At 38.4% G+C, this 12,352-nt stretch overlaps 2 protein-coding genes across 2 annotated transcripts; both read left to right on the top strand.

Annotated features, from left to right (window-relative positions):
* Positions 1 to 3,388: 3,388 nt before the first annotated feature.
* Positions 3,389 to 4,905, top strand: LOC112174054. The gene has a single exon (XM_024311754.2). It carries the CDS (start codon positions 3,504 to 3,506, stop codon positions 4,446 to 4,448), a length of 945 nt encoding a protein of 314 aa, XP_024167522.1. The 5' UTR covers positions 3,389 to 3,503; the 3' UTR covers positions 4,449 to 4,905.
* Positions 4,906 to 8,929: 4,024 nt separating this feature from the next.
* On the top strand, positions 8,930 to 11,568 carry LOC112169162 (GEM-like protein 2). The gene is made up of 4 exons (XM_024306145.2): positions 8,930 to 9,352; positions 9,714 to 9,815; positions 10,223 to 10,488; positions 11,186 to 11,568. Exons 1-4 carry the CDS (start codon positions 9,187 to 9,189, stop codon positions 11,384 to 11,386), a joined length of 735 nt encoding a protein of 244 aa, XP_024161913.1. The 5' UTR covers positions 8,930 to 9,186; the 3' UTR covers positions 11,387 to 11,568.
* Positions 11,569 to 12,352: the final 784 nt, after the last annotated feature.

Genomic DNA, 12,352 nt, shown 5'->3' with positions numbered 1-12,352 from the left:
ACCGAACCTTCGATGCTAACCTAGTGGCCGGAGGTGGCTGGAAATCGGCGAAACCCCAAAACTGCAACCGGAGCAAACCTTGCTTCGATCCGAGCTTTTCCGGCCAAATCGTCGAAAACTAAGGGCACCAGCGTGACCAGAGGGAGGAGGCGATCCTGTGGTGGCCGGCTTTCTGCCGGGTGATGGCCGGACGGCGGCCAATCGAAGGGAAGAAGAAGAATCCGAAAGGGAAAGAAGAGAGGTCGGGGGAGAGGAGAGAGAAGGTAGATTTCCGGAAATGGAAATCTACCACAGTAACTTTCTATATATATAGAAAGTTACCATGAACAGTAACATTCACATTTCCGCTTATAACTTTCGCATACGAGCTCTGATTTTTACGTACCACATATGCACGCGCTCGGTTTAACGTTCTCTACAACTTTCATGAAGAACATTTTCTCAAATTTTGACCCGAACAAAAAGTCAACTTTTAGGGCCACTAAAAGTATCGAAACAAAGTAAAAAGTGAAAGTAATTGTCGTTTACCGTCCAAATGACTAGTAAACTGGTAAATTGAGGTACGGGACGTTACACTAAACCCTCCCAAACGCACCATAAGCTAACTGAGTTAGGTTTGGTTTAAGGAAAACTATCAACGTTTGACTATCACCTGAAATTAATGCTACTGTAATGAAAAATATATGATTGGTTTCATTATGAATATTCTTTAATTCTCAAGAATATTGAATCAATGTAGCATTAGTTTAATATAAGTGTGTAGAGTACGTCATAAATGATATTGGTCTAACAATTTAAATTTCAATATTAAGAAATATTATAAAATTTTCAGTTTTTGTTCAGTATATGATAATTCATGTCAACAGAGTGTCGAAATCATGTTGACATCCATCTTTTTGGCCCCCGATTAATACTATGATTGACGTCTACACTCCTCTATCGTATTCATTGATGTAGGCCATGATCTTCAAATGCCAAGTTCAAACAGACAATCATCTCTAAATATTCTTCTACATGGGTTTCTCAAAAAAAAAAAAAAAAAAGTTCAACATGCACACTACCAAAAAAATTAATGCATGCAAACCAACATTGAACAATACTAACTCGTGAACTTTAGGTGAGATAGTTAATGTTTAGGGTTTACAATTTATGATACAAAAATTAAAGTCGAAAATGGGGTGAACTTTATAATAATGATTATATGAAGACTTTTAAATGAACGGTTGGATGAGTGTTTTCAACTTTAATTGATATTCTAAAATTTCAACTTACATGTTATTCAACTGTTCATTTAAAAGTCATTACTTGGTCATTATTATAAATTTCACATTAGAAGATTTCTCAAATAAAATGTACTCAACGTTTCAACTTTCGTACCAAGCTGCTAGAAGGTTTTCAATTTTTACTATAATCTTTACCTGTTGGAAATGAGAATAGATCCAGTTTTGATAAGAACTGATAACGCACGAAATTTTTCTCTAACAATCTAGTTGAACTGTTACTACGTACTAGAGGTGGCAAACTGGCCGGCCCGGCCCATTTTAAGCAGGTCTAGTCATGCTTCGTGTCGTGCTTGGGCCGGCCAATATACTTAAACATTAAGCCCGATCCGGCCCATGGCCCGATCCCATATCATGCAGGGCTGTGCTCGTGTCAGGTCAATAAATGGGCCGTGCTCGTGCCTACCCACTATAAAGCACAATTTTAAAATCTTAATTTGAACAAATAAAAATTAATTTTATTTAACTATTTAGAAAATTTAAAAAAATTAAGTTCTACAACGTTTTTCTTAATTTTAGCTTTTTAAGATTAATTTTCTAATAATTTTTTATATTCCACTATAAGAAATAAAGAAAGAAAAAAATAACTCAAAATATATTGTTTTTAGTATATTATTGTGAGATTAATTTTTATTAATATAATGAAGATTTAGTATCATATTATTATTTCCTTCATTCTATAGTTGTATTATTAAGAGATTAGTCTTTACTAATAAACATATATTTAATATTTAGAAAATACTTATGTCAAAACAAGGATATAATGTTGTATTTTAATATTTTGACAACATACAAGAAATAACATTGGTGAAATTGTCATGAGATTTTAAATAAAGAGGTCTAATATTCAAATCTCATCATTGTAGTTTTTTAATATTTTTAAAAATAAAATAAAATTTTGTGTTTATAACGGGCCGGTGCACAATATGTCGTGATCGGGCCGTGCCAGGCCCATTACTGGCTTGGACCAGGCCGGGCCGGGCCAATATTTCCAGTCCCGACCTGACTCGTTATTCTAACATACTCGAGTAGTGCCGAGCTGCTTTTAAGCGTGTCGAGTTCGTGCCGTGCTCGTGCATAGCAGCCCATTTGTCACCTCTACAACGTACTCATTTTGGAAGTAGTAGAACTGAAAATTTAGGGTTCCCATAAGCATAAAACAGAGAGCATGCACAGTTAAAGATAATCCAATTGGAAATATTAAACCCCAGCTTCGTAATATAATTAATCCTCAACCTTTCCTCTCACCCAAGAGGCAGTACATGTGTTTCAAGTGGATTGACTATAACCGTCTCTCCAGTGTACTCTTTCAGGCAAAACCAGCTTCTAAAAATATTCATCACAGAACCCCCACTTGAAGAAAAAAGAAAAAATAAACATGCATCTAGCCCTTATTCTCTTTATTCATGGATTATTTATGAGATAATTAATCAGAGTTCGTTAAAGAATTACAACCAAACTCATCAATCATTCCCCCAATCAGAGTTCCTTAAAGAAGAGCAACTCGTCAATCTCTTGAGAAGAAGCCGAAGGTATCGTCCTTCAAAGTCCAAAACCATACCTCTCCCTCTCCCAGTCTCCCTGATATCTTTTAGTTTCATCATAATCCAGTTGATAAAAAAAAAAAAAAAAAAAACTCCAAATTACGTATTACCTACTACACTTTCACCCTTATCCACGGGCCAGCGGTTTAAGAGTAGCCGGGCCCAGCGGCCCATGACTCATCAAACACGTGCCAGTCCCGTGCGCGAACAACCCTTCCCGTACGAATGGCGTGAGCCAGATGAGATTTTAAGAGTAGTGACTGGTACTTCAACCGGTCAAGACCCACCGCGTCACATACTGGAATAAGCCCAGCATATGCTTCCACGTGTACAGTCTCCCTCGCATATCCTCTTCCTAATTCTCTCTCTCTGTTTTTTTTTTTTTGGTCAAACTCCAGGGGACTCTAACCCTCACAGTTTTTAATCTTCCCAAGGAAAGCAAACAAAAAACCAGAATTTTTATAACAAAAAACAGCACCAGCTTTTGAAAAACCGAATATTCCCAAATTAAATTCCCTCAGTTATCCTCTCAACAACAGCACAACTGTAGGGCACAAACCCTTCTATATAAAGCCTCCCCCACTCCTCCCCTTCTTCCTCAAACCGCTCTAATCACAGGACCATCACTACAAGCTTCTTCAAATCCTCCAAAAGAGAGATCACAATTTACAGTCTATCAATGGCTGGTCTCGTCAGAACCAGAACCAAGAGAGTCACTTACCCGCTCGACGACAAGGTCAAGGCACGACTCGTCGGCCGGGAGAGCTACGTCAGCAGCGGCAGCGAGCACTCCGGCGGCGACGTCTCTCCTTGTCTGTCCGAGCTCGTTCACAGCTTTCTCGAGGAGGAGGAGGAGGAGGAGGAAGAATCGTCGACCTCGTCGTCGGAGCCGCGGTCGCCGGACAACCGCGACTACGACTCGGACCGAGTCGACTCGGTCTCCGATCGTTCCGGCGCGGTGGAGTGCATTTTGAGATATTCGGCGAATGCGGACGCCTACGCCAAGGTGCTGCTCGCTGACATGGCGGAGGCGGTGGAGGCGTTCTCGTGTCTGAGATCGGACAAGTCGGCCCTACAGAGGAGCGTCATGTCGTTTCTGAGGGGGAAGGGGCACAATGCGGCGATCTGCAAGACCAAGTGGAGCTCCGCCGGCAGCATCACCGCCGGGCACTACGAATTCATCGACGTGGTAGCCGCCAACTCGTCCGCCACGTGGCGGCAGCAGCAGCAGAGCAGCAGGTACTTCGTGGACGTGGACTTCGCCGCCGAGTTCGAGATCGCGCGGCCGTCGGGCCAGTACTCGCGGCTGTCGCAGTCGCTGCCACGTCACTTCGTCGGCGGCTCCGACGACCTGAAAAAGATCGTCCGGGTCATGTGCGACGCGGCGAAGAAGTCGCTGAGGAGCCGAGAGCTGTCAGTGCCACCGTGGCGGAAAAACCGTTACATGCAGAACAAGTGGTTCGGGCCGTACAAGCGGACGGTTAATCCGTTACCGGAGAATCCGCTCACGCGGACCTCGCCTCTGTTCCCACAGGTGTCTGGCGCCAAATGCCGTTGGGTCGGGTTCGACGACGTCGTTTCTGAGACCAGCGCCGTCACCGGCCGCGTCTATATCCGTACTTAGATGAGAGTGATTATCCATCCAATGGAATAAAGATAAATTACATTTTGCGCTTTTGTTTACTTATGGTGTAACGCGGCAAACGCACATTGTTGTACATGACGGCGGATTAAATTTTTGACTTATTATATTTGACCAACACTTAAATCGGACGGTTGTGGGATGAGGGGTCACCGGAACACCGTGGGGATTGGAGTGGGGAATTTTAATTATTCTGGAAGGGATATCGATGAGGATGACAGGGCACCGTTTTCCTAGTGTTGCTTTCAGGTCCGGTGATGGTGTCGATGAAAATGATGTTGGGTCGCTTGGATTGTAGCGGGGAGTCGACGTGGTGCGACAGATGAGTGAGGTGGTAGGACAGGAAAAGACAGTAGTTTTGTTTTGAAGATTTGGATAAGATTGTTTAGTAATATAATTTGGGAAAGTGATTCAGATGGCTATGATTGTCAATTTGTCATGTCTATCACTAGAGACCTTTCTTTAAACATCAAAATATCGAGTATCGAAGTCTGAAAAATGAAAAATTCGGCAAAAATATTGAGGAAATATAGATATCGATAATTTTCGAAAGAAATGGTGAAAATTGAGAGAAGATTATTAAAATTTTAAGTGAAATTTTGTGAGCTACTTATTTGTTCTATTATCTATTATATTTGAAAAAAAAAATAGTGAACAACCTTCATTTCATAGTGAATTATTGTAATTTAGAGTTCGTATGCCATTGCCAGTAAAATATATAGTACAAATTATAATTAGAGATTTAGTAAAGTTGTAGAACTATTCAATCAAGTACAAACAAATTAATATTACTAAAACGGGGCAAAAGTATTTTAGAGATCTTGTAAAGCATTAAATTATTTAGAAATGTTAGAGTCAACAAATTAAAAATACAAAATTGCTAGAAATTATATTTTAGAAGTTTAAATTAACGGTAAAAAAAAATGGTAATCTTTTCCTTGAAAAATACATTCTAATATAAAAAATAGTATATTAGAACTAAAACCAACTGTCAGTCGAGTCGGTTGGGGGCTTGAGGCGTTCCCTGCCTCCCTTTTGGTAGGGGTCTAGGGGACAAGTTCGAAACCTGTCAATGTTCAAGGTTTGGTTGGTTTTTCTTTGGGAATATTCCCTAAATTTCGAAAAATATCGCACATTTCAGTAAATATCAAGATATTTCGCGAGATTTCGTAAATATCTCGCGATATTAAGGTGATAGGTGACGAAAATTTCAGGGACTAAAAAAAATGATATTATCGTCGAAATATCGGTGAAAATATCGATATTTTAGTTCTTGCTTCCTTGTAAGGGAGGGACATAAATGGAAAGTGGAGCAATGATAGCTATGATGGTCATGATTATCACTAGAAGATCATGGACTGAAAAACTATTGGGAATTATTAGCAAGTAAAACAAATTTTTTCGTTAAAAGGTTTGAAAACCTTGTACTCAAATCTAACTCAGCTTAGAGCATCTTTAGCAATGCTAGCCATTTTTTAGTCAAATTTTAGCTAAAGGAGCTAAAAAGTCATTTTGGCTAGTCACTTTAGAAATACGTCTGCATCAGTGCTCTCCATTATAGTTAGTAGGAAGGTTAAATAGTTTAAATGTATTTAAAAATTACATAAAATAACTCAAAAAGAATATTATAAATTATAGAGAGCTTCATATCGCTCTCTATATTTATGAGCGAGATAGCTAAAAGTTATAATGAAGAGCCGCTTAATTAGGAGGTTGGTGCGGCTGTTAAAATATATAAAAAGTTAAACATGCTCTCCAAAATAGCTAAGGAGCCAAAATAGAGAGTCTACTAAAGATGCTCTTATCTATTAAATCAAGTGGCCCAGTGATTGAGCGTCTTGGTTGAGAACTTTATATCCGTGTTTAATTTACGAAATTGTCAAAGTCATCAGACACTGTGTTGTATGTACAATTGAAGCATTAGCATTTCACACCGTCAATGTATTAGTTCTTTTTTATTTTTTTTTTATTTTATTTTTTTTATATATATATCTAGGAAGCCTTTAGTATACATTCCTTGATACCCTAAAAAAAAAAATCTATGGTTGCCTTTTTTTTTTTCTGGACACTGTAAAAAATAATCCATTAAACCGTATTTCTTTAGATGACATGTAGCCCCACGTGTATTTTGATGGTTGAATATGAATGTACAATTGTTGTTCTTGTCCCCTCTTTGATTGCTAATGAATGAACGAGCAATGTGATTGAGTGAGATTTGACGGTCTCTTATTTCTATTCACATGGTTGTTGACTTGTTCAGGAAAATTTAGTTGTAACGTAAATTGGGGCTGGGTTCGGATCGGTCCGGTCTGAAAAAGTTGAAAACTGAGACCGAAACTGACAGTGTCGGTTAGGTCCAGATCGGTCTTTTAAGCAGGTTAAAACCAATGAGAAACCGACCCGAACACAATCGGTCTGGTCTTCGGTTTTTCGGGCAAAAAAAACACTGTTTTTCCAAATTTCAGTGTTTAGGCAACCTACTTCCAATTTTCAAAATTTCAAATGACAATGATGACATTTTTAGTTGCACAACACAAGTGAAAATCTACAAAACTATGCAAATTGCAGAATTGCGTTTTCAATTATTCAAAGACTGCCAAGTGCAAACTGCAAACTATGCAAACTAAAGTAGTAAAGCCATCCAATCTAACTATGCAAACTTAAGTAATTAAGTCATCCAAATCTGCACTGAAACCAAAGCTATAAACAGATAAACTCAAGTAACTCAACATGCTAAACTCAAGACATAAACTAAAGCCATAAACAATCACTAAAAATCTACAATGCAGTTGACGATGTCATCGTAGATGGAGCTGTTGCAGAAGATGATTGGTTTGATGCAGTTGCAGGGATGACAACATTCTCGGCAACTTCGGTGTTAGAATCAGAATTGGGGTTTGCATTATTCAAATCGGAATTTGAATTGGGTTCATACTGGGATTGGGATTCGGTACGTTTATGGTGTGTTTCCAGTGGAGGAATCCATGGGTGAATGGGTGATTGATCGAGAAACAGAGTGAAGAAGAACAAAAGAAGTGAAAGTGATCGATAAAATGAACTGAAGAAGACGGCTTCGTTAGGGTTCTTTAGATCGAATGAAATTGGGTGATTGCTTGCACCCAAGTTCAGGGTATTCTCTATAAGCTTGACTGAGAGCCAATTAACAGGCGACACATATACAAGTACAAATATCGGTCTGGATTAGTCCTAATCGGTTATGCGAATATTGAAGCGAGACCGAACCGAAGGACATGGGAATCGGTTCAGTTTAGCCTGAACCGAGGATTTTAGCTTTCAAACCTAACCCGAATGGTCAGTTTCGCTCCGAATCGAGGCGGTTTCTCGGTCTCTCGGGTCAAAACGCCCAGCCCTGTCATAAATTACTGCAAAAGAGTGTACAATTGTTGTTGTTGTTTTGTCTTTTAATAGCTAATGAATGAACGAGCAAGTGAAATTTGACACTCTTTTATTTCTCATCACATGGTTGTTGACTCATTCTAGAAATTTCAGTTGTAACATGAATTACTACAACATTATGTTACGTTCAACAGATTTAACTGTCTTTTAAATCATTGAAAATCAATCAAGCACTAAAATCCAATCTAAACGCTGAAGTGTTTGTCTAGGTTGGAACTTGTTTTTCTTCTTAAAAACTACAACAAATGACTTATGAGTCCTCCACTCAACCCCACTTACAAGTTACAACAACAACAATCCTCATTAAATCATCTACCAAAAGCTTGCGTTAATAATTTTAACAAAGATATATAGGATCAGTTTAAGACTGGATGGAATATTCATTTTGTTATTGTCACAAGAGATGGTGATAAGTTCTGGCTCGATCATGAGGTTTATACCACATATTCACACGACACATCAATTTAAGCCAAGCTGCCGTGCCATCTCGAATGTCAGAGTTCTTGTAAAATACAACTAAGTGATTACCGAAAGAAAGATAAATTAGTGAAGTTAGGAAATTAGGAATGCAGGGAGATTAATTAGACTTTCCATTAATTCATTCTCATACAAGAAGATTACTTGAAAATTTACGGTTGCATTTTCGCCCACTTGAAAGTAGCTAGTTTGATATACATTATTAATTTAATCTTTGTTATCTAGTGGATGAGTGATATATTATTAAAACCTAAGAAACAGTGGAACCTAATCCAATCCGCATTATAATTGTTATATTATCTTACAAATAGTGTGTAATTAAGATCTACTTTGCAAACAGGTTGGTCTAGGCCTCTTTTTTATTGTGGCTTTAGTTTTTGTAATTATATATTGAGGGAACTATGCTTTAATCCCCATGTTTTTGTCTGTTGTGCATTGTTTGTTCCATTTAAAGCGACTTCATTTGTGTTGCTATAGAGGTCTTGATTGCTTTTCAATTAATTTTGCAAAATATCTCGTTTATTTTACTATTAAGCAATAGAATACAAGCAAAATGGTGAGGTTATCACATCCTAAGTTGGCATATATCTTTTTGTTCCTTGGGAAGTGAGTTCCGCAGCATCTAATCCAAGGTTCCATTACCACTTGGCAGTGTTATGCTCCCATCACCACCGTCGTTCTTGGTGTTCACACCGATTATTCTTATTCCCCTATCACTATTATAATCTTCTTCTCCATCTGTTTTATACATGACATTGTGAAATTGGACTGCGACAATATTTGGAGGGGGGAGTTCTGGGTAGTCAATCATCATCAGGACTACAAGATGAAGGCTAGAAAAAACAATTCCAACAACATGAACATGATGATGAATGGAAGTCCTCCTCCACCTCCTCCTCCTCAAATTGAAGGCAATGCCTACGCCAACTTCAACCACAACAATCCTTATGTTCAATATTCCCCAGTCCCCACGTCGAATTCACCTACCAAGAGTTAGTATATGTTTCTCTTGCTCGATCTCTCTGTAACTTTCATTCATCTACTTCAGTTTAATTTGCTGTTCCTAGTAACTGATAAGTATGAAGAAGCCACCTTTCCCATGCTTAAAGTTAATTTTGACAGACTCATCATTTGTTTGTGTGCTCATGATGATCTTTAGGAAACCTTAATTTTAAGTAAAGGAAACCTCTTGATAAGTCATGTGATTTAGTTTTACCCGTGTGCTGAAGACGTTTTCCTAATTGTGTAGAATTAACTCAATTAAGAACATTTAATTTCAGTGTTTACATGGTATCGAATACAGACCTTGTATGATGTTGGTTGTTTTCGTTTTTTTTTTTCATTTTGGTCCAGGTCCCATAGATAAGGTGCTTGACACATTGAATCATTGTGGTAAAAGGGTTGAAGGTGCCTCCAGAAGAGCAGACACCATTACAGACAATGTCTGGCATCACTGTGAGTTTCTCTGTTTTAAACTCCTATCTCCCAAGTCCCATACTTAATTGTTAGATGTAAATTAAACATGAAGTTTGTTACTTAAGTTTGCTTCCCACTGGAGCCTGATCATCAGTAGGTATGTAGGTGCATAGTTGCATACATCCAAATGATCCGATCTCCTTAATATCGAATCAGTAGGTGCATACATAGTTGCTCATATGGTAAATTCCATGTTTACAAGAATATAATCTAGGTAGTTTGTTCCGAAATGTGTCACCTGAAATCCTACAGAATTAGCCCACCATTGAATGCCTCTCCTCTATATAAATCTAAGCTTGTTGTAGGACTTGACTTGTATCAACTTTGCAGTAAATTACTTCATAAGCATTTTTCTCACATCTCTTGGAATTTTTGCATTTGAACAGTGAGAATGAGTCCTAGTCTTGCAGACGCGGCAATGGCAAGGCTTACTCACGGGACAAAGGCTCTTACAAGAGGGGATGATAAAGTATTCCAGCAAAAATTTGAGACTGTGATGCTACAAGAGAAGCTCCTGCATTCATATGCTTGCTATCTCTCAACTTCTACTGGACCTGTAATTGGAGTGCTGTATATTTCCAATAAAAGAATAGCCTTTTGTAGTGATTTCTGTCACTATATTTCCCCAGCGCATCCGAACACATATTTTAAGGTACTACCTTTTTTTTTTTCCCTGAATTTTAAGGTACTGCTAATTTTCTGTTGGACATGAAACCAAATTCTAATTCTCTCGTCTGTTTGTGTAACTTAAGACTATAACCTGCATTTTCAAGAGAGCATCTTAATTTATTTATTTTTTGGTTTTGTCACCATTACTAAGATTAAGGGTTGTTACAAGAAGCATAAAAAACAAAGACATCTTTGGGTTTACCCTGAAAATGAATTCTGATGATACACAACTATTTCTGATAAGTAGAACCTGGCAAACTTTTTTCTATGAAAAACAGGGGACGAAATTAAGTTGAGTCTCAAGTGTGATGTGTTTTGTTGGGCAGCCTCTCATAACAACAACCTTTGGACACATTTGATTCCAGCCTCAAAACAATGCCCTTCCGGCCTTCTCTAAGCATTTTAAGGTGTTTACCACAATGTATATGTTGTGACTTGGCATTGTCAACCTTGAATTGTCTACCTAATTGGAGATACGATCTTTGTTTTGACAATTGTTTTACATGCATGTCTTTGTGCTGACCCTGATTTGCACTTAGGTGTGATTGAAATCAAGATCCCTAAATTTGTGAAGTTGGGGCAAAGAGTAATTAAGCATCGACTTGTGCATCTACTACTTGATATCGTTCTTGAATAATTAACCAATATCCGAATATTTGATCAATTTGTTGAATATGTAGGTGGTGGTGCAGCTTGATCAGTTAAGATCAGTGAATCCTTCTGCAAACAGATGGAATCCTTCAGAGAAATACATACAGATAGTAACAAGAGATGGTCATGAGTTCTGGTTCATGGGGTTCATATCATATGACAAGGCCCTCAGTAACCTAACCCAAGCTCTCAACCCTAGTTCTGGTGGAACTCATCTCAACCCTAAATAACTTCAGTTAACTTCTATACATTCGAATGTAATGCAACATATCTTGCATATCCAGAGTTCACCTTGTGTTAAAATTCCAATAATGAGAGTACTTTTCCTTGATCCCATTGTATTTTGATTGTGGAAATGATCAAGATGCATTAAGAGCTTCCCACATGATCCTGGGAGACTTGTACTTTGTTATGCATCTGATGCAGTACTTTGAGTTTTTTTTTCCCCCTAGAGTTGAGCTACATTCGATCCACACATGGCACGTTTGTGGAATAAGGCTTTGCATTACTTGGTTATACGTGTACCGACGTTGTAGTGCAAATTAATAGCGAAAAATAAGATGAGTTGAATATGGTGATTGAGTATGCTAAATTGAAGCTTAACTCCCCTTGTAAGTGTTTTTCTTTAGGCTGCCTTGTGAGATATATATATATATTGTCCAAGAAACTGGAGAGTTGGAAAGCTAAAATTCTGAGTTGTGCAGATAAATAAAGCGGTTGCTCAAACTATGCCGCTTTATGCTATGAATTGTTATCTGTTGCCAAAGACATTTTGTGATGATGTCCATAAGCTTTGTGCTTCTTCTTTTTTGGGGTGACACAAATGAAAAAAAGAAAATTCATTGAAGAAGTTGGGAGAGGCTATGTCTCACAAAACATGAAGGAGGTATGGGCTTCAAAAATTTATATGCGTATAACCTTGCTATGTTGGCTGAACAAGGTTGGCGGTTGGTCACTAATCCTACTTCACTTATTGCAAGACTTTATAAAGCAAAGTACTTTCCCAGTTGTGATTTTTGGCAAGCAGAGCTTAGGGATGCTCCCTCCTTCTCTTGGAGGAGTATTCTTGCAGGAAGACCTGTGTTGAAGGCAGGAACTCGTTGGAGAATTGGTGATGGCACGAAAGTGCACATTTGGCAAGATCATTGGGTTCCCAACTGCTCGATGCTCTTTATACATAGGCCTGCACTTTCTCC

Source organism: Rosa chinensis, chromosome 6, assembly GCF_002994745.2.
Source record: "Rosa chinensis cultivar Old Blush chromosome 6, RchiOBHm-V2, whole genome shotgun sequence".
In the NCBI taxonomy this organism is placed as follows: Eukaryota; Viridiplantae; Streptophyta; class Magnoliopsida; order Rosales; family Rosaceae; genus Rosa; species Rosa chinensis.
Note: the sequence above shows the minus strand (reverse complement) of the source record. Positions and strands in the feature narration are given on the sequence as shown.

Coding starts and splice junctions, on each gene's coding strand:
- LOC112174054 (XM_024311754.2), top strand. CDS start 3,504: ATGGCTGGTCTCGTCAGAACCAGAACCAAGAGAGTCACTTACCCGCTC.
- LOC112169162 (XM_024306145.2), top strand. CDS start 9,187: ATGAAGGCTAGAAAAAACAATTCCAACAACATGAACATGATGATGAAT. Junction 9,353..9,713: donor GTCGAATTCACCTACCAAGA/GTTAGTATATGT, acceptor ATTTTGGTCCAG/GTCCCATAGATAAGGTGCTT. Junction 10,489..11,185: donor ATCCGAACACATATTTTAAG/GTACTACCTTTT, acceptor TTGAATATGTAG/GTGGTGGTGCAGCTTGATCA.